Raw genomic sequence first — 22,813 nt, 5'->3', positions numbered from 1 at the left:
TAGCTTTACCCATCCAAATCAGCGGCTGGTGATAATACATATAAACTAGTTTATTGTTCTGCAGTTCTGCTTTGCAGATTAAGATATTATCAGATATTTGGGTGTATAATAGGAGCGCAGGTACTATAAAATTATGATATAGTCAGTCAGTCATTTTCTACCGCTTATTCCATAGTGGGTCGCGGGGGAGCTGGTGCCTATCTCCAGCAGTCTATGGGCGAGAGGCGGTGTACACCCTGGACAGGTCACCAGTCCATCGCAGTAAATTATGATATACTGTTTTATAAATGATTCGAGTTTAAATTTAATAACATTTAATTGTGGTTTAAGTTAACTATTCTTTTTTTATTTAAAGCATTTATTACTCTTTTTAAAATGTAATTGCTGGATTGTAGCGTGTTTGGCCCTCAATACCTGTATGCCTGAAATATCTCTTGCAACATTCTGGTCCAATCGTGAAGTTCTCAAATGAATCATTTTTGTTTTAAAATTCAGACTGCTATAAGACAACGCATGTCATATGGAGAGGGGCACAGCAATTCCAGCTGAATTCAGAACATTTAAATAAAAGTGATCAAATGAAACTGAAAGGAGAGTTGCCAGTTTGGTGGAATACAAAATGTTTTGCATTTCAAATATTTATTAAAATGACATGTTTATTTAATTTATTAAAGATGAAAGTCAAAAATGTCAAATTACATTAAAACTTAAAGTAAAACAATTGTACCTCAGTTTTTGATTCTCAAAAACAAATCATGATGCAACAATGGAGAATAAAGACATTAATCATCTTAAGACTTTATAAAGTTGCGTAACACTTTGGGGGTGGCGGAGGTGGGGGGACAGTATCCCTTAGTGATGATGTCTGGATGCATAAGTAGCGTTTTTCTAATCGTTCAGAGCACGTAGCCAATTCATTTAGGCCTAGAAAGAAAATATTCAATCGAGAGTGGTTTCACTATCAAATGTTCAACCTGAGATTTGTCATTCTAACAGCACAGTTTGACAAAAGCATTTGTCCTTCACATTTAGGTTAAAGCTAATTAAACAATTTAAGAATGGACACCTACAGCTTACATTAGTCTGATACAATTAGATTATTGCTTTCCTACTCTATTCCTTTCCAGGAGTGAATAACCACCCCCACCCCACGGTTTGGTTGAACGGGAATGCCACATTGACAGGTGAATGTCTTGGTCCCCACATCCCATCAGGATGCAGTGAAAAGTTAGAATGATTAGGAAAATAAAGGTGGCCAAACTTGATCTGTGGTGAACTGAAAGTGCAGTGATCAAGTCAGAATTCATACATTCCACTGTAGCTCACCGATTAAGCAGTCATTCCCTAAATCCCTTACTCAAAAACAAAAAGAAATGAACATAAGACTGGATATTGACTGAGAGCTTGCGATGAATGTTTGTGAAAGGGAGTAATAGAAGAGAAAGACAAAGTGAATGATTGCAACAAGTGCTTATACATCATGACAGTAAATGTACTCGATTTATAAAAAACTAACTTGGTGCTTAACACGGACCTCTTTCTAACAATTATTCTGGTATACAGCATTTACAAAATTAACATTGTAATAGTGTGTTATTTATAATATATGCTACTGCCTTCCTCTGGTTCTCTTCTGTTCAAAAGCCATCTTGTATTCCTCACACAGTAAAGATCTTGCACCACCGGCCAAATACAAAGAGAGAACAGGAAGACTCTGTGGACAGTGAGTACACCTGCATGTGTGTCCTGAGTGTGTGTGGATGGTCGCTCAGCTCGTAAACCGCACAGCCACAATTTGCCGGTCGACTCAGCAGTTAAGGGGAATTTATTTTTCCTAGAAAGCAAACTTCTGGAATACCAAGATTTTTCAGTTCACAAGGTACATAATATCCTAATCCAAGATACTTGCACAATTAAAGACAGTCTTGAAATATTTTAGGAGATAATTATAATATCAACAATAACAATAATAACAATAGTATTAAACATCTGTGAATGTTTTTTCTGTCCCAAGGAGGCAGGATCACGATCTGGAATATTATGGTGCTCTGTGATCCTAACGTCCTTTTCATCAGTTGCGATCAGCCTCTATGGATCTATTTTACGCATCTGTGTGTTCATCTCAGAACTGTGTGTCTTGTGTCAACGAGTATCTGAACGTGAGTCAGAATTTTGTTTGATCATCGGTGGTGGTTTGTTCTCAGAGGCGGGTCTGGGCCTCAGGGACATAGATTTCGATGCTGTCTGCGCTTTCTGTGGCGGAGTTCTGTCGTACTGACGCCGCCTTTTTCGCTGCCATTAGCCGCTTTCTGGCTTCTTGCCGCTGCTTGTCCACAGCCGAGTCTACACTCCTGTCCTTCCCTGTTGACAGTCGGGGTTTGGACTGCTTCTTTGGCACAGATGATGGGAGCTGCTTGTTTTCATCCTGAGGAAATTATCACAGGGAGAGAAATATGAGGGAAACTAAATGAAGACGCATGAAGTCATACCGATAGTGTGATGCTTAATCTTTTAAATAATTTTAGGATATTTAAAAATGTTGCAATAACCTTAATGGCGGTAATTTGTATTCATATGAACAGCTTAGATCAAAAAAACATTAGTAGCCTTTACAATTTTTTTTAAGAATTTGAGGATTAACACATTATTGAAAATATCATTGTTGTAAAGTCCACCGGCAGCAATCACCTTCTTCTCCGGAAGTTGCCAGTTGTTTGCTTTTAGTTGGTAGAGCTCGTCAAACTTCATGCTGATGTCTTCTATTGAGAGCTGCAGGAGATCCCAGAAGCCTGCAAGGTCCTGTGCCGTTGGTCTCGGGTTGGCATTAACGTTCTATTTTTAAAAAAACGCACAACACATGAAAAGCGTTTAATTAAATCAGAAAATAATAATAATATTTCACTGCACCAATATTTCTTGGTCAACACGCCATTAAACCGTAGATCAAGAGAAAACATGTCTTCACAGTCTGTAAACTTTTAGGAACATAAAACTTATACGTATTGAAAGTTAACAAACAAACAGCAGGAAAGTTAGAACAAAAAGATTGAGATGAGAATGAATTTTTTGCTAGACAATTTCCAAAACTAACAAATATGCAAGTCATCAGTGTAGCAGGAATCATGTCACACAGACTAAAAAAAGGAAGGTGATGGATTAGTTTGAATTTAAAGGGAAAACAGATTTTAGATTCACAAAACCAAATATTGAAAGCATGACACATAAAACTAATCATAATCAGCATGTCCTGTTTTCAAAGCGGATAATTACAAAATCAGACAAAAAAAAAAAAAAACACTTTAAAGCAATGTGTCTATTGAAAACTGGAAGGTATAAGCATATATCATACTGTGTCATGTGGACCCAACATCTGATGGAACAATTGTTGGACAAAGGACTGTTTCCTTTATCAAAAACAGGGATATTTGGAATAGATGTGTGGCAAATATGGCAACAGAGAACAAGACTGGGTCAGCACTTTAGCTACAGAGATCATCCATGCAAGACAGGTGTGTGAGCTCCTTGGAAGTAAACAGGCTATGACGTATAGCTTGAGTAGGGAGTCAACAGCCAGACCACTGAAATAACCACAGCTGTTTTTTGTGAGCAAAAAGATTAACAGGTAAAAAAAACTACTGATTAAACTTTTTATGTATCCCATTGGGTCTTTCATGTCTGACCGAGTGTTTGCAAATGCAGTTTCAATGTATTTCAGTATTTTAACTTTCCTTCCATTCACCACAACACAATTCAAAACAAGTTCAAAGTGAACTTTAGGGGGTAATGTATATTGGGACAAAATTAAGCGCGGACAGACTTAAAAGTTTGAAAAGCATGTGTAATTATGTGGAAAAATGTGTGTCTTGCACACATAGTACATGTCACGCCAATATAAAGTAAGCTAATCAGGTGACAAAGTGCTTGGGAGGAAAGTGCTGGGGCACATCGGCAAAACAATGCTGGTCAGACCCAGAACAGTAATCATTTCCCATTGTGGTGAATTACAGGAAGACTAGGCTCATGATGGAACAATTTTAAACCCCTCATATAACTCATTCATTGGTCACTTTGGACTACCTTGTGCTCATTTCTTTTCTTTCACACTTGTCTTTTTCTTTCCCCCTCGTATATCTATTTTGGTCATGGAAATGGATTTAACTATTGTGAACTACAAATCAAAACATAGTTGGAAAGAAAATGGTATAAAAACGATGATAAATGCTCTGTATACTGCATAGCATCAATCTACAGAGACATACTGAGGGATGGAATGAAGCTGCTCACCAGATTCTTGTTACAGAGGCCTCTGAACTGCTCAAATTTCTGTGACATGAGGAGCTGAGCACTTCCTACTGCACTACGGATTGTCCCCAACACTGCAAAAGGCAAAAACACGACAAAACACATGCACATTAATACTTGGTATGAAATATAAAGTTGTCAGGGATGATCATTTTAAATTTCACAATTTAACATCTTGTCACACTAAACTGTTTTTTCTGGGTTTTTTTACAAGCCCTTTATTAACTAGACTCCTGCTCTTCATTCAGCGATTTTATTCCCAGTACTCATACTCCTCGTCTTCCGCTTCATCCGGGACCGGCTCGCGGGGGCAGCAGACTCAGTAGAGAAAAAATATTGTAACCATCTCAGTTTTTTTATGGTGAGCACATTTTTTATGTGGGTTTCCCTTATTCAAGGGACAGAAATGCAACTGATGTAAGAACCGTTACAGAAGACACATGTTTGTTTTAAAGGTTATCCTGCTTTGGGTTCTGTTTAATTGGAAATGTTTTGTGAAACAGATACCACAGATATGTATGAGTAAGTGTAAAGATCGAAGAGGTCCAGCTGAATTGAATGTTTCCATGGAAACCAAAGGGAATTGGAGTAAGATTACAGTCAGGATAGGCACGTATGCCTACAAGTAAAAATGCATGTGAGGGCTGCACAATCACGATATACATTGGTAAATATTGCAATTTCATTTCTTTCTCATCTGTGCTTCCATCACTCTGTGGCCCTTACCATTTTGGCCAATGTCATTGTCCGGAGTGAGCATCTGCTGTAGTAATACCGTCTAAACTGTCTAAATATTACATTACCATGAAAAACACAAGCTTTTAACACTTGGAATATATAAGCCATGTCATAATTAATGTGGATGTTTTTCTGGCCAAAACATATGTTCCAAAAAGTAAAACAGGCCTAAATGTTTTGATATTTACTTACCCTCCTCTGAGAGCTTGTTGTCTTTGGTCTCCTGCTCCATCTGTTGACACCAGCCCTCCATGCGGCCCGTTTCTGCCTGCAGGAGCTTCAGAAACCAGTTCCCGTCTCTGAGGCACGCTGACGTAGTGGAGTGCACACCGTCTCCCTGGGAGCTGCAGTTTCCAGACTCGAGGCTGGGATCCGGAGGCGGCAGAGAGGAGGGGTCTAAAGCTGGGTCCAGAGTCTCGGGAGGCGAGTTGGATATCCTTGATGGAGCCGACATGTGTTTAAGGTGATGCTGTTCCATGGCTTTGTCCTGTCCGTTAGTTGTGGAGCTATTCACAGTCTGGTTGTTGGTGCAATTGGTTGCGTTTTCTGTGGGTGTGGCATCCTGCAGCTGAGGCTCAGTCTCTGTATTTTGTCTGGAGGCCATGCTGCTATCCCGACTGAGACTGCAGAGATACAAATAAACATCAGCTTCTGACAGACCTGAAGAAGATAATTGGAGTGTGGGCCCAACATTTCCATAGTATGAGTTTGAGGACAGTAGAATGCAATGTAATGAGGCAGTAAGAGTCAGAAGAAAATGACATTAAGGACATAGCAGTAGGATTTAGTATGGAGAATAAATGTTTAATAAACTGCTGCGTTCTGATATAACAAGCAGGGTAAAAGCAGCAAGCAGTGAATTAAATATTATTACAGGGAAATTACTCTGAAGAGAACATATCTGAATGGCCCGCTCCACAGCCGGTTCAGCTCAGCAGAATCAAATAAAGAGGAAAAGGACATCAACCAGAGCTTTATTTTGTTGCAAAGCTAACTTTTGAACGACAACTGTTCACTGCCAGACTCACCAACAACCAGGATGAAGTAATATCAGTAAGCCTGAGCAGTTATGGAGGAAAATAAGATAGAAATACACCACTTACACATACAATTTTAGGGGGAAATAAAAAAAATGAACATACAACTTAGAGCTTCTCAGCAACAACATTCTGTGACAATCAGTCAACAATGAACAGCTGGGATTGTTGTTCAGTGACATTTCTAGGATCCCTTTCACTCTATATTATGTATGTACCAAGATGCTGGATTTGACCAATTTTCCATTTAACCAGACCTGAATGGTGACAGTTGCTTAAAAATGAAGTCAGGGGAAAGACAAAAGATGTAGGGAGCTATTTAAAAGAAAACCATTTTCTACTGAGGCATTTCAGCTGCTCGCTCAAGCCTCTACAACAAGTAATAGTGATTTTTTTCCTTTCACTATTTTAGACTTTTGTCTGGCTGTAACAATTCCCTGAATGACTCAAAATAAAAAACCCATCAAAGCAAGATCTATGAACTTGATGCTTGTTTACTTTATATAACTGCATACTTTTCACAGGTCATTTGTTTCAAAGGGACAGTTATTGGGGTTGCACAAGAGGCTTCTGTTTTCATTAAGTGCAAAACGAAAGGAAAGTCAAAATAGACCCAGAATGCCATATTGGGGACCCTCCATCAAAGAGCACCAAGCAGATGCATACTAATTCATCGTCCACAAACTGGAGTGCAAGTGTGAGGCCAAATGAGAATCTCTAATGTGCCTCACAGCTGGACCAGTCCAGATATTGAACAATAACCAAGAGGAAACTAAGTATAGTTTTAATGATGCCGGGACTTTCTTTTAAGGGGATCAAGGATTGGTGGTTTTCTACATTTACAGCTATCAGGAGCTCCCCGACTTTCAGATCAATTTAGTGTCAAAGATGTTTTCCAAAGAACACAGACAGAAGTTTTGATTTATCAAATGACACTGCTACATTCAGACCGCTTTTCTTTCCATGCCTGTTAGAGAAGTCCAGCACCCTATGAGGCTAAACAAAAAACGAACTTTGTGCCAGAGATTTACAAACAATTAGTCTCTGTACAAAGATACAGTGAATTGCAAAAGTACTCGTACTCGGACTTGTCGTCTTCCGCTTATCCGGGACCGGGTCGCGGGGGCAGCAGACTCAGCAGAGACGCCCAGATATCCCTCTCCCCAGACATCTCCTCCAGCTCCTCCGGGTGGAGCCCAAGGCGCTCCCAGGCCAGCCGAGAGACATAGTCCCTCCAGCGTGTCCTGGGCTGTCCCCTGGGCCTCCTCCCGGTGGGACGTGCCTGGAACACCTCCCGAGGAAGGCGTCCAGGGAATTGCAAAAGTAGTCAAACAAAAGCTCCTTCATGCTGGATGGTTTTCACTTGTGAACAGTAATCTTCAAGTCTAACCACAGCTTCTCAATTGGATTGAGGTCTGGACTTTGACTAGGGCATTTGAACACATTCAAACGTTTCCCCTTCAACCAGGCAAATGTTGATTTAGCAGTGTGCTTTGGGTCATTGTCCTGCTAGAAGGTGAGGCCCCCGTCCCAGTCTTAAATCACAGGTGGACTGACAGGTTTTGCTCAAGAATGTCCTTGTATTTAGCATATCCATCGTTCCCTTGACTTGACTCCCTTCCCTGCTGCTGAAAAAAAGCCCCACAGCATTGCCACCACAATGTTTCACTGTGGGAATGGTGTTCCTAGGGTGATGGGATATGTTGGGTTTGCACCAGACATAGCGTTTTCCTGGGTGACCAAAAAGTTCCATTTTAGTGTCATCTCACCAGACCACCTTCGTTCTTAAATTTGGAGAGTCACCCACAAACTCAAAACATGGCAAACTCAAAACATGCCTTCTTTTAACACCAAGTAATGGCTTTTTTTCTAGCCACCCTTCCATAAAGACCAGCTCTACGGAGTGTACCGTTTGTTCTGATCCTATGGACAGATACTCCAGTCTCTGTTGTGGAACTCTGCAACTCCTCCAGGGTTACCCTTGGTCTCTGATTGCACCTCTGACTAATGCCCTCTTTGCCCGGTCTGTGTTTTGGAGGGCCGCCCTCTCATGCAAGGTTTGTTGTGGTACCATGTGCTTTCCTTTTCAAGATGAATAATTTGATTGTGCTCCGGCGGAAATAACAAATTTCATAGCAAAGGAGGTGGATACATATGCACATGTCAAGTTTTAGTTTTTTTTAATGTATTTTTGTCTTTTCACTTCACTAACTTGGACTATTTTGTGCAGATCCATCACATAAAATAAGATTAAGAAACATTTAAAATACAGGTTGGAATGCAACAAAATAGGTAACAAGCTAACAGGGAGGGGTGAATACTTTTGCAAGGTACTGTTTGCAAAACCACGGCGACATCAGCTTTATATAGAACTAAAACATCCCGGAATGAGTCTGACATATAAATAATATATTACTAAACTGACTGCAGGTGAAGGGCTGGGATATCTGCGTGGATGTGCAAATGCACATTTCTGATGGAAAAAGGGAGCACGGCTGTTCAGATAAAAATAGTTTGGGAGCACTGGAAGTATTACACATGTTTAACGGGGCTCTGCGACTGCTCTCACGCTGTGACATTGCCTCTTCTCCTGATGGAAATAATTATTAACCGATCATAGCAAGAGGGCCAAAAGAAGGCTTAAAAAAAAATAATCAAAATCTGCTCTAGTCAGTTTTGGCAGTTCAAATCTAGACTGGAAGTCAACTAGAAATCTCTGGTTTTGCATCTCTACTTTATACGTCGTCATTGACCGGAAATCAAGCCCATAAGTCTGCATGCTTGTTAGACTTAATTTAATTTTCTAAAATACTGTTTGTCTATTAAATATATGCAACAGTACTTACGGCCTGCCGTTTTCAACTTGAACACCAATCGACTGAAACTTTAGAGGTGCAGACAGGGGTAAGGGCTCCTCTCTTGGGACTGGAAGACAATCCACCTAACACCAACATGAAAAGCTTAGAGGATTGTAACTCCAAAGGCTTCACTCTTCTACCTGCAAGATTATAAGCAATAAACAAAAGACTAAAGACCAGGCTTACCTGAATTCCAATAGAGGAAAGTTTCCTCTTGGGAGCTGTTGGGGGTTGCTGTAGTGTGGCACCAGTACTCACAGTGTCATTTTGGGACTGAGTAGATGTTGAGGTGGTGGTGGTAGCAACGGTGGTGGAGGAGAGGTCACGAGGGGCTGGAACAGGAGGTCCAGAGCTTGCAGCAGGTGCGGGGCTTATGATTGAGATGAGGGCTTTTGAAGGCTGTGTCCTCTTTAACAGGCTGCCTGTACGAATGCTACAGAGACTGTCGGACGAGTTGCTGCGCCCCGACTGGCTGTTGACCTCGCTACCCCGGTCTTGTTGGTCAAGGTATGTGTCTTGGGCTGACTCAGTGCTGCTCTGCAACGTCACAGAGATTAGAGGCTTGGATGCTGACCGGGGTGGGACTGGAGGAGGAGCCTTCCTATTGCTGACTATTTACAGGAGAAGACAAAAAAAAAAAAAAGAAAATAGAATGAAAGGTCTACTCTTTGAGGTTTTAAAAACAAACAGCAAAATGAAACAGTAAGGTCATAAGGAGCATATGAAGGGACAAAATAGAGCCTTTACCATGACATATCTGAAAAACAAGCCTGTACTTTGCCCTTATTGCTGCATCTATTAAGTTCAATTGGCTGCTACCACGGTGCTGCTCTGAGATGAGTTTGTGCTGGTGGTTGTGCTCCACTGACGTCAGTCTGTCTCTCAGGAACTTCTTACATGCCACACCTTTATATGGTTTAAGCTCTAGGGAGTCTCTTCTGTCTTTCCTGTTAACAGCCTTCTTTCATGGCCATAAATGAATAAAGGCATGCATCTAGGATTCATGTGGAATAATACAATAAATGCAGTCATCATGTTGGCTTGTGTATCAACTAGAGCATCAAACGTTTTGTCAAAAAGTATAAATAGAATGAAAGGAAAGTGAAAGTAGATTAATATACAGACGAACAACTAGATGTGCCTCATCTCTGCTTCAAATTACAACTGAATTATCAGAGGAAATCATTAAATTTCTCTTTTGCTAACTGCAACTTGCTCTCCCCTCCAAATGCTTTCTTTGTTTGTATGTACCATGGAAAACATTTTAGAATGGACAGGGCTATTTCTAATAAAGAGCATAAAATACTGTCAATATGAGATTATTTGAATTGCACAAATTAGGCCAAAACCAAGTTAAAATTCAGCACCTATTCAGAAAAAATATTTAAAAGTATTGCTTTCCTGGAATGCAAAACAGTCGACAAGATAACACAAGTGTTTATACCTTTTATGAAGGTATGTACCTTGAATTCAGTTGTGTAATCATTTTATTTTTATCGTTATAGCTTATCTTTAGCATGTATCTGTGTACTTCCATTTGCCTGTCATTGTGCTGTTGATGCACAAATCTTCCCACTAAGGGACAAAGATTCTACTTAAAACAGTTTTGGAGAAACGAAGGCAGTGCACTGTTCATTTAGCAAAGAGGCAGTCCACATGTAGCTAAAATTTAAACCAATAACGTTAGCTTGTGTCATCCATGAGGTTTACTGCTTCACTGTTATACTTTCAGGAGCTTTACTGATCTTTTAAAGTTGCTCTTAAACATCACAGTTTCTATTATAAGCCTCAGCGTGACTAGCATCCTTCAGCATTTTGGCTTTTCCTGTTCATTTGCCTTAAAGGCAAAGTACTACAAACAACACTTAGTGTTTGCCTCGTTGGCAAAGAGTCACACCAGGTCTTCTCGAGATCGGAGGAAGACACGCGTTTTCTCTCCCTGCTGATCCCTGCTTTTACTTTTTGGCTGTATTTTTCTCAGAGCCTCGCTTTGCATATCCTCCAAACATTTAAATTATGGATTTGGTCAGGTGGACTCTCAACTTAATTGATCCAATTTTTTCCTTTTCAACAGGAAGACAGGGTAAAGGAGACCCTCTTGTCCAGACGGGACGTTCTTCTCTGGATACACAATGGATTCTTGGCAGCAGTGGAAGATTGTGTGCCTGACTACGATGTCGGTTGAGGACGTAGAAGATGTGTACATATTTGGACTTTTGATAACAGGGTTTCTGCTTTTTGGAGTTGATGGTTACCTGGCTTATCGAGTGATTCGCAAAACGTGAGCGACTGTTCAAAGCGTTAAAAAGCTGCCTGCGATGTTGGATGGAGTCTATAGAGCGATCAACACTTAGACTGAATTGTTAAGAGAGCAGAATTGCAAGCTGGACACGATTCTTGAACAGAATCGCAGCCTGGCAGCAGTTGGACTCAGAAGTTAAAGGATATAATCTTGGAGAAGTTGTACGCCCGAGATCTGCGGAACGTACCCGACATTTGGATTCGCAATTGAGACATACCAGTAAAACTCTTAAGATAGTTGGAAATTCACAACTGCCTGAACCACAACATTTATTGTTTTTTCTAAATCTGATGCCTCAACGTGGCCTTGGCAACTTCTGCTAACTGGCTATCGACAAAATATCTCCTGGATGTTATATAAACACGACGCTCTTCCCCAGCACTCCCCTACCAGCTGTGTGCTGATAGGACTATGCAGCCGATTAATAAAACTTCCACCTCTCTTCTCAAGGACAATGGCGCATCTATCAGCGTTGACAGTCTAATTCTTGCAAACACACTCAGACTTATATTCACACCCTGAAGATTCCACCGTGCCCTTGCTAAATCTTTACTTATCTGTGTGTTGCTTATCCCTGCTGAGGTTTTTTGTACTATTTAAGGCTCTATTCTGCTAAGAATAGAGTCTGAAATATGATTTTTTTCCCCTCCTATCTTACTTTACCTAAATGTGTGATTTCATTACTTTTCATAGATTTTCAGATTTCTCAGAAGGATTACCAGCAAAAGCCAATTATGATTAGTATTTCATTACTTTTTCATTGATTTTTAGTTTTATCAGAAGGATTACCAGCAAAAACCAAATATTATTAGTAATTTGGACTTTAGCTGCTCTTACACCAATGACCCAGCTTTCTTAATTAGACTACAATGGACTGGTATTACTTAGTTCAACTTCAGTATCAGTAAAAGCAATATATCACTAGAAACCTGCAAGCAGCTTTGAAGGCCCTCGCACCCTCAGCGCAACTCGGGCTGTTGAGCGACCGTAGGAGCCTGGCATCGCCTCATACACGCCACCGACGATGACACTGCTTCACTTCAACACGTCGTCACTCAGTGTTACTGTGAGCAACATGTCATATGATCTTCGGTCATACAGTTTCGGTCTGGCAAAAAGCATTCAAAATTTCGAGTAAATCGGACCTTCCAGAAGGACGCTGCAGTCGCTTGTTTGTTTGTGGGCGGGGCTAAAACAACATAATCTGTGTGACTGTGTGAAAATGTCCATCATTAACTCAGGATCATGTATACTACATTTCAAATGGATCCGAGGATATATGAGGGAGATAGAGCACTTGAATCGGACCATGCATGTGTAATTTAGAGGCAAACGTATGGCAGTGGCGTGACATCAGAATTTGCCACGCCATCATGGTCACACTCTCCAGCTAAAGCAGTCATTCCTGGCGACTGTCTAAGACCATCATGTTATCTGTTACTTGGGACTGTTTCACATTGATTATGTGAAGAAAATCAAAAATTGACTCTCTAAAGGAAAATGGGACACTTGCTGTTCTCAGGGGGCGGGGCTTCGATGATGTCAGCATCTGATCAGTGAATATTATTGAGGCCTAGAGGCAGATCAATCCCAGAAGGTTTCATTTGTCTGTGACTTTCCTTGTAGGAGCTATATCAATTTAGTGTTTTATGGCGAGAAGTCATATTTTGAGGCGTGACCACGCCCACACGCTTTCATGTATCAAAATGCTTTTGATAACTTTTGATCCCCAATGCCTTAAGAGTATACTGGGTGATTTTCAAGTCTCTAAGTCAAAAGCTGTAGTTCGCTCAGATATGCGGGTTAGAAACGGGCAAAACAAGGTCAAAATGGCAACTTCAATCCAAAATGGCCGACTTCCTGTGGAGTTTGGACCAATGCTCCAAGAGACTTTTTTGTAGGTCCTGAGAAGTTAGATATGTGTACCGAATTTCAGATTCCTCGGTCAAAGCATGGCTAGGGGCCGATTTTTTGAACTTTTGTAGGGGGCGATGTGTAGGAATTAGGCCACGCCCACCGAATATGTCATCAGATCTCTGTTGGGGACTGGACAAGGATCAATCACATTGAATTTGGTGCAGATCAGATGATCTATGTGGAAATTAGAGCCAAACGTATGGCCATGGCGTGACGTCTGACTTCGCGGCGCCGCCACGGCCACGCCCTTTTATGAAAAGTTACTGTGCTTCAAACGAAGTTAGACCCACTAGTTATCTGTGTTCTGATGCAGATTCAAGTTGATTGGGTGAAGAGGGTCAGATAGGCACCTTTCCAAGTGAAAAAAGTGACTTCCGGTTCTGAGGGGGCGTGGCTTTGATGATGTCAGCATATGACCCCATAGGATCGTCGGGAAGCCGAAGGCCCTCCTTCATGCCAACTTTGGTGTGATTTGTATTTTTTTTGGGAAAGTTATAGCAATTTTTCACTTTTGGCGCGAACGCCAAGTTTGTGCCCTGGCCACGCCCCCTAAACATGCTCAAAAACTCACGATTTTGATAACTTTTAATCCCCCATCCCTTATCTGCATATTGACCAAATATGAAGGCGATAGCTTAAAATCCCTAGGAGGAGTTTGTTAAACTTCGAGGTGAGTAAAAGTGAAAAATGGGCAAAAATCGGCCTTTAATTCAAAATGGCCGACTTCTTGTACGTTTTAGGGCATACCCCCAAGATACTTTTTTTCTTGGTTTGAGGAGCTCTAGCAGTGTGCCAAATTTCAGATCTCCACAACTTACGGTTGGGCCTATCTCACGTTTGGGGGTGTGCCTAAGTGGTTTGGCCACGCCCACTGACAACGACATTATGGAACAAGAATTTTACGCGGGGGACAATTTTGGGTAAAAGTGTGTGCATCTAGGGGCTTGGCAAAGTCCCCATATTGCCCCGCAAAGACGCAACGGAATAATAATAAGAATTCGAGCGATTACAATAGGCCCTTGCAGTTTTCCTGCTCGGGCCTAATTAGCACCTGAAAATGTGGATTAAAGCTGTTTTGTACCAGTGACTCAGCTTCCCTAGTTAGAATTCAGTGGAATGATGAGACTATTAGATTTCTCAGAAGGATTCATAGATTTTTAGATTTCTTAGAAGGATTCTAGTATCATTTGATTTGTTTTTCTGTGTCTGTATCTATGTTTATTTTATTTGTGATTGTCTTGTAATTGTATGTACAGCTAACTTTTTTTTATTGTTATGAGTTCTAAATTGAATCTAGGTACAATTTTAGGTCCTTTACAAAGAAGTCAAAAAGCAGTTCCCAACACATTGTTTTGCTTTTATTAAATTTAAACTTTGCAAGTAACAGAATCACGTTGATAAGACATGTTTGATAGCGTGCACAGCCATTTTTGGTGTTCCTTGAAGCTTTTCCTCTCTGGTTATCTAGGATACTGCCCCCTGTGTTTCAGCATCAAGTATTAATACCTACAGCGACTGTTCAGGCTTGTGCGCCATCAGCAGAGTCCTGTGCGACACCCCGAAGCGCAACTATAACTGTATTTTGGAGTTTTAAACTTCCAAACATTCAGGTGAGCCACTGTGAGGAAGGAAGGCGCTGAGTGTCTGTGTTATTGCAGCGCAGCTGGTCCAAAAAAAAAAGGTAACAACTTGTTATGAAATTAATGTACTTGTATTTGTTAAACTGCTCTATGAAAATATTTCTGGCTGCATAAACAGAGTCATGAGCGCCACACATGAATCTCAGAGTAATGTTTTGAAACTACAGTTCCCAACACAAACAGCATGTATGTAAAGCAGTGGACTGCATGCAGGCCACCTGAGCAAGTTACCCAGCCAATATTAGCTTGTTATACTTTTCTTACTCTTGTAGATCAGAACACTAAAAGGGAATACTATTCAACACAATAAGCAAGTTTACTTGCAAACTACTACTAAATTTCAAAGATGTATCAATAATTGTTTATCAGTTTTAAATAAGAAGAATTAGATCATGTTACACACTTCGCATAATATTTTTGTGTAAAACCATGATACAGGGAAATTGTCTTTTCACTCAAGGTGATCAATTCATGAGAATATCAAACCAGACCACACAGACTCTGTAACATACTTCAAAATTCAAATGCTCATCGATGTCCCTTGCCTGCATTTCTGCTGGTTTAAACACACGGAGGGTCATTTAGTTGCAATAGACACAAGTTAGGCATGATGGAGGTTAAGTGTATGCCACTTTGACTTTAGGTTCAAAGTGCATTTTTACTCTTTCTTGAAATAAAAAAAGTTTCTTTAATTAAAAGTTTTTTTTCCATTTCCAAGGTTCATGAACTTTAGGCTAATCTGCTAGTTTGATCTATAGCGTTGAGACAGAGCTAAAGATCTGTTATCTGTAAACGGACAATTTTTCTGCCTTAACTGATCTAATAAAAAGAAAAAAGAAAAAGGAAGAACACTGCCGCAAAATGTGGTTCCTGCAGTCTGACTTTTGGACACAATAATTTAAGTAACGGATTCACGCATTTGTTCAGACCAATAAACAAAGCCCAAAAGCAAATTTTCCACCGAGAAAAGACAAGAAAGAAAATGAATTGGTGTTTTATTTCTGTCCTTGGACAGTAGGGATAGGGTAGATGATGCAGAATTCAATACTGCCACACAACATTTAGGTGGTTGAGGGACAAATGTCATTAATATTCCTTGTTGATTTTTAAAACATTAGGGAAACACAATATACCACAACCGTCTGCCAGAATACAAGACTTAAAGACACACATAATGGATTAAAATTTGTTTTTTTTTAAAATAGCTGACCAAACTATTTAAGCTTAGTACTTTTACTAAAGAGTGAAAATTCTGTGGTTGTTTTTTCCAGTAGTGGCTTCCATCTAAATGGCAAACCAACACCCTGTAATTCTGAGAGCACTGCACTTCCATCAGCAGCTGGTGACGCAAAGAACCAGTAAGGCTCTCATTAAATCCCACAAATACAACTTTGGAATCCAGGTCATGCAATTCAAGTACTGCAAGCTTCTCTGGACTGCAGTCACAGTCTAGCCTCACAAAACCCGACTTCGCAAGGACAGAAGATAACATTTATTTCTAATGAATGAGGTGCTTCATACAGAACTCAGAGCACAGATGGATAACATTCCCCACGATAAATGAATGTGGCCAAGTCGCTCTCAATGATTCTGTTACATTTGGTGTGAACAAGCACACACTTTATCAGGAAAATACACAGTGTCAAATCATACGCCAGCTTATGAAACTGTGGACCACCATCAGATCAGGTTTAGGCTACACTGAGCCTTTTAGTCTGCAAGACATCTCACCATTAATCATCACAATCAAATGCTGCACAACTGATTGAACCTGTATTATAATTCCCTTCACTTGAATCATTATGACAGCCATAGCCCAACATCAACAGCTACATGTACAGGTCCTTCTCAAAATATTAGCATATTGTGATAAAGTTCATTATTTTCCATAATGTCATGATGAAAATTTAACATTCATATATTTTAGATTCATTGCACACCAACTGAAATATTTCAGGTCTTTTATTGTCTTAATACGGATGATTTTGGCATACAGCTCATGAAAACCCAAAATTCCTATCTCACAAAATTAGCCTATTTCATCCGACCAATAAAAGAAAAGTGTTTTTAATACAAAAAACGTCAACCTTCAAATAATCATGTAGTTATGCACTCAATACTTGGTCAGGAATCCTTTTGCAGAAATGACTGCTTCAATGCAGGTCGGCAGTCTTACCCATGATTGGGGTTTTGAGTGATGAACCAGGCTGGGAGTTTTCAAGGCCTCAGGAATCTTTTGCAGGTGTTTAGAGTTAACTCGTTGATTCAGATGATTAGGTTCATAGCTCGTTTAGAGACCCTTTTAATGATATGCTAATTTTGTGAGATAGGAATTTTGGGTTTTCATGAGCTGTATGCCAAAATCATCCGTATTAAGACAATAAAAGACCTGAAATATTTCAGTTAGTGTGCAATGAATCTAAAATATATGAATGTTAAATTTTCATCATGACATTATGGAAAATAATGAACTTTATCACAATATACTAATATTTTGAGAAGGACCTGTAGGATAGGAAGGACATAAAAATGGATTTGCAGTATTGTGTCAAAATGAATTTATAATTCTACTGGTTCCTGCTAAAATTTAAAATAACTATATCTTGAGAGGCCCAAAGGCTTTTTCCTCATACATGTTACGATAATGTCAAAATAAGCCTTAAATAAATAAATTGTGTCACATTTCAACTCGATGCAGTCTCATCTTCAGAATACTCCATTAACAGGTATGTTTAAGGGATATCAGTTGACTACTAATGGATTCTCCACATCAACCTAACACTTCAGTGTACATGATTTATTACTTTTAGTGTAATGTGCGGTAGCCAGTTCCGTTGGTGTACTTTTGTCTAAAACTATCTAATACATTACTTTAAGTTGCTATTTTAATAGAGCATTCAATCCTTCATTCCCCCATTTGAGTTTATGAAGATCTTCTTTTCGTGTATAAATCAAGCAAATGAAAATCTAATTCTGAGTTTCCATTGAAACACCAAATGTAGTAATACAGAATATTATTGAAGTGACTAAGAAAAAGTTTGAATGAACCTTGTACAAGTAAAAAAAAAAACATAAAAAAAAAAATGGGAAGACAGGCTCTTTCTGCCATTTGTCGGTTTTACTCAGCAGGCTGACAGACCGTGGGAATCAGATAGAAAGATAGAAAGCAAGGACACTTGCACAATAAAACTACATTAAGGACAAAGGAGCCATAATTATAAATATTTTCTATTCTAGTCTGACACGTTAACTGCAAAGATTTGCTTTAGAAATATAAATATGTTCAAAGGGGTTTTGCTTCAAAAGGATCTCAAACCACCAGAACAGATCAAGTCTGATGAAAATGAAAGCCTATGGTGAAGACATGTAACAAAAGGCACACTGAAATACGCTTCCCTACATTTATTCAAATGATCAGGATTAAATTACTGAATACGGGCAATGGGGCCTTTGATGAGACAACAAAACAGATTAATGCGTTTCCCAGCTTGTCCTGAACAGTGTTATTGTCGTGCCTAGCTTTCAATTTTGTCACTTGAGAGAAAAGCATTTTCTCAGTGACAAAACATAATGCTGTAGTCAATACACAGTACACCTATGAAAAAGGCAGAGGGACTTTATAACACGTGCAAATCTAGAGCATTTGTAAGCACGTCTCACCTGTCCTTTGAGTGTTTTTTGCTTAAGATATTCTGCATCACAAAAACAACCCTTCCTGTATCAAGATACACCAAGGTTTTAAAAACCAAAGGTTCTAAACTGCTAACATTTTATGTCATGCTGATTCTGAACTTTAAAGTACTCTTAATTGATGTTTGGAGCATTAGTGTAACCTTATGCTGAATAACCTCATGCTGCGCAGTGCTGGCCAGCTGGCTGAAGGAAGGCTATTAAAATTTTTCCTCAACCCGGACTTCCTACACATTTTTCGATACACCTACTATTTAGACCGGCTCCACTCCACTTAGCCCACTTTGCAAGCGTTAGCGTTTCCATTATTGTTTTTTTCCATACCAGTACCTATCGGGGTATCGGAGCTGAGTCGGGCGACTTGAACAGACTGCTGTTCACTAATTGGCCATGAGACCAGGGAAATGAGAAGGTTTCCGAAGAGGTAATGCATGGAAAAGTTAATAAAACCTAAGAGCGACTACAATAACATTAAGGACCACAATGGCCGGAGCTGGTGAAACCGAAATATAATTTTACTATTTACAAATCATAAACCATGCCTGAAGGCTGAAAGAAAAGAAAAAGGAAGCAGCTTTTTAAATTACTCACAGGCAAGGCGGTTATTAAATACCAACCTAAATCAGCTGTTCCAACGCACAAACATTTCCCCCAAAACACAAAAAACAATACCACCATGAAACAGTGTGCCTGGTTCCAGAATTTATTGATGGTCCTTAAGCGAACCAGCATCTGCAGGTGGAGGGAGCAGGTGGAGAGCAGCAGCCCGTAACCAGACTGCCTGCATCGGATCAAACAAGAGGAAGACCCAGCTGAATCCGCAGAGCACGAATATTCAATATCCAACCTAAAACGAACTTCACCGCAGTCAAAAGACTGTGGTTTTGTGCTTTCAAGTTCTTGTCCTCGTGATTGCCATGGCTGAGACAAGAACTTCCTCATAAAGCCCAAAACTGTAACTTCTTCAGGCAAACCTGGTATCCATACCAGTCCAGACAGCAGCGTCTCTCCTCTGAAAACGTCATTTATATTTTGTTTATGAAAACTATAGAAAATGTCACTTAAAAAACTGTAAACGGGCTTGTCAGGTAAATGTGGTCAGATATTGCACATAAAGGAACTGTAATGGTTATTTGAGGTCATCATACTGTGAAATGCCCATTGCAGTCCATGCCTTTTTTATGGCTTACGTTCATTTAGTAAAAAGGTCTAACAATTGTAACTATGACATTTGATTCTTGGTTCAACAAAGATGATCTTCACAACTAAAAGCTATATTCTGATCTAAAAATAACATGTTGCCTTTGTGAGGATAATTCTTCTAGATGCTGTTACTGCTGGAAACAGATCACTCTTTCCTGTACATGGCTAATGGCATGATGCTTCTCAGAAAGACATCTGCAGCTGAAACTACAGTTGGTTGCCCATTCAACTTGGAAATTACCTCATCAATGAGTATGGGAGGAAGAGGGTGTAATACTGTGGAGAATGACTCACAGTCTATCCATGGTAATACACAGACATGCTCTGGATTAACATGAACACGCCTTGTAACTACAACGAAGCTCCAAACGTGGTAAATTTCATGACACCCAGCAATCTGTTATCACATCTCTTTTGAGTATTTCTTTAACCTTTCAAGCAAACATACAATATTTTACTTTCAGTCTGAGCGTGGAGTTTTGATGTGCACACCAGCTGGTTTCAGATGATTCTCATTGAAAGCCCTCTGAAGTGTCTGAACTGCTAAAGTGCATTACAGTACAATAGTCAGATGAATTATCAATTGGGTCCCCACGAACTGACAGAGTGTAGCTAATGCATGAAAATTACACATCTCTAAACTAGAGATGCATGAATCAATCACCGAGAGATCAGAATCAGACAATTTACCCTTGACTGGCTCTGGGAAAGTTTTCCCCCCTATCCATAAAATGTATCAGAACTAAAAATTCCCAGTTTTTTCAGTGTATAAATAGATCGACCAACAACATGGATGTTTTCCAAGTTCAGTAAAAATTTGATAAAAATTTAGTTTTGATGCACTAGTGGGGATAAGCATGCAATTCCTTGCTTTTCTGTAAGATTTAAAACTATTACCTCTGTCAAAGAACATACAGCATTGTTTTTTTTTAATTCTCTGTTAAGTGTTGCAACCCATAGGGGAGAATAATAGAAATGGTCGAAATCAGAACAGGTAGGTCAGACCTCCAAGCAACAAAAACTGGTACTGGCCATGAAAAGCCTTATTTGTGCATCTCTACTGTAAGCCAAAAACTCTCATTGGTGTCAGCAACTGAATAAAACTTCTTTAAAATTTAGATGCTCAATCAGTAACTGCATCAACACTGAATGAGATTTCATATAGAATTAACAGCATTAATAAAAACAAAGCGCCTACGTCAAATTTTTATGATAAAAGTCCAAAGAAGCCCTAAACAGAACTTAACTTGATAAATGGAAAGAAAAATAAGTAGAATTATTTATGGATTTTGAATTGAGAATCTAATTATTACAGCAAAATGTATTCGCGGCTTCCTTCGAGCCTTTGAAATCATCACTGTGATATGTTTTCACCAAACTGTGTAAAAACAGATCATTCATTTCATCTAAAAGGTATTCTTGCCCCAGAGAAGAAAAAAAAAAAAAACACTAGGAAGAAATTAATATCTAGTAAACTAAACCTGAAGCCGTTTCCAGTCATCCCGGATTTTTTCCTCTCACAATGGATGATGGTAACTGAACAACGTTTGAATGAATATAATAATTTCCACAAACAACACCCGGTAGTGCAGTGTGTCTGCTGTAATAAACGAGTTAATTATTATTTTTTCTGGGTGGCTACCGTGTCCATATCCGGACAGTTGACACGATAGCCCCGGTTAGCTTCTACTGTTAGCCGAGAGATGCTCGCCGCAGCGTGCTACCACACCGGGGATTTAACGGTATATGGCCCGAGGCATTAGGTGATACGATACGGGAGAGGAAACAAAAAAGAGAAGGCTTTTAGCCTCACTGACATTACCTTGTCAGTAACAGCGACATTACTGCCTCCTAACCTCGCCTGCCGCACACGAACGGTCCTCGTTTTTACAATCCTAACCGCTTTCTTCATCCTCAGTAGCTAGCTACCCACACCATTCACGTTAGCTCAGGTTAGCTTACTGTTGCTAGACAGTCGACAACAAGTGACAGTCCGAACAGCAACGGTTAGTAGTGTTAAATTACATGAAAATCTTACTGTGCTGCTGGTAGCTCGGAAATCCGTATTTTCTGTTCATTCATTAGTAGCAGACAGACTGTGGACGGTGCCCCGCTGTAGGATACACAACGACGGCGTAAAGAAAAGATTTGAGGTGCACGCCCTTCACGCTGACGATTGGAGTCCAAACCGTCGGTAGCTAATGTCCGACAACGATTGGATAGTTCTGAAGCTCGAAGCTATCGAAGATGAAGACGATTGGTGTAAGGGTCAGCGTTACGTTATTGGCGAGCGTGTTATTGGTAGGTGCGTTGCATTTCGAGAGTGACGCCGCGGGAACTGAATCTAGTCTAGACATAAGAAAAACAACCTCATATCCAGTGGTCTATTGTTACCACGGACAATAGAGCAATTCTTGATTTGAGCCACTTCAGTTTTCAGTTGCATTGTTAATGAAGCAAGAAAGCTAGAAATGATCATAATTAACAGAAATACAGGCTTTAGAATATCAGCCTATGTGTAAATAGTCTAAATGTGTTCTACTTTGTGACTTGAGTTAGTGAAATAAATGAACTTCTCAGTGATATTCTAATTTGTTGAATATGACACACACACACACACACACACACACATATATATATATATATATATATATATACATGTTATGTATATATATATATATATATGTATATGTATATGTATATATATATATATATATATATGTATATATATATATATATATATATATATATATATATATATATATATATAGTATATCAGCTTCATTCACCGGGTTTGTGGACACAGACAAGGAAACTTAGTTCCACTTTGTTCTCAATGACGGTATTTTAAACATAAATATATAAGAAGAGAATATATATATTTTTTTAAATATGTGTATCTATACAGTGTTTTCACAAAAGAGAAAGTCAGGGTTCAATTAGTGCAAGTATTCATCAGCCTGGGGAAAGAAACTGTCTTTGTGGCAGCTAGTTTTTGCAAATAGTGATTATCGACCCAAGGTAAAGGTCTTAACAGTTGTCCAGGGTGTGTGGGATCTGCAGAGATGTTAGCTGCCTTTTTCCTGACCCTGTACAAGTCATGGATGTACGGAAGGTCTGCCTGGA

The 22,813-nt window shown here is 39.6% G+C and overlaps 1 protein-coding gene across 1 annotated transcript in view; it reads right to left on the bottom strand.

The window, feature by feature from the left end:
• Positions 1-603: 603 nt before the first annotated feature.
• The window catches only part of dlgap4a (discs, large (Drosophila) homolog-associated protein 4a), a 140,476-nt gene continuing 118,266 nt past the window's right edge, over positions 604-22,813 (bottom strand). Inside the window, exons 7-12 of the mRNA XM_047368682.1 lie at positions 9,122-9,546; positions 8,924-9,018; positions 5,233-5,663; positions 4,285-4,376; positions 2,689-2,832; positions 604-2,425 (exon numbers count right to left, since the gene is read on the bottom strand). Coding sequence (XP_047224638.1) covers positions 2,201-2,425; positions 2,689-2,832; positions 4,285-4,376; positions 5,233-5,663; positions 8,924-9,018; positions 9,122-9,546 — 1,412 coding nt within the window. The 3' untranslated portion in view covers positions 604-2,200. The remainder of the gene's footprint in view (positions 2,426-2,688; positions 2,833-4,284; positions 4,377-5,232; positions 5,664-8,923; positions 9,019-9,121; positions 9,547-22,813) is intronic.

The sequence above is a fragment of the Girardinichthys multiradiatus genome, chromosome 1, assembly GCF_021462225.1.
Source record: "Girardinichthys multiradiatus isolate DD_20200921_A chromosome 1, DD_fGirMul_XY1, whole genome shotgun sequence".
In the NCBI taxonomy this organism is placed as follows: domain Eukaryota; kingdom Metazoa; phylum Chordata; class Actinopteri; order Cyprinodontiformes; family Goodeidae; genus Girardinichthys; species Girardinichthys multiradiatus.
Note: the sequence above shows the minus strand (reverse complement) of the source record. Positions and strands in the feature narration are given on the sequence as shown.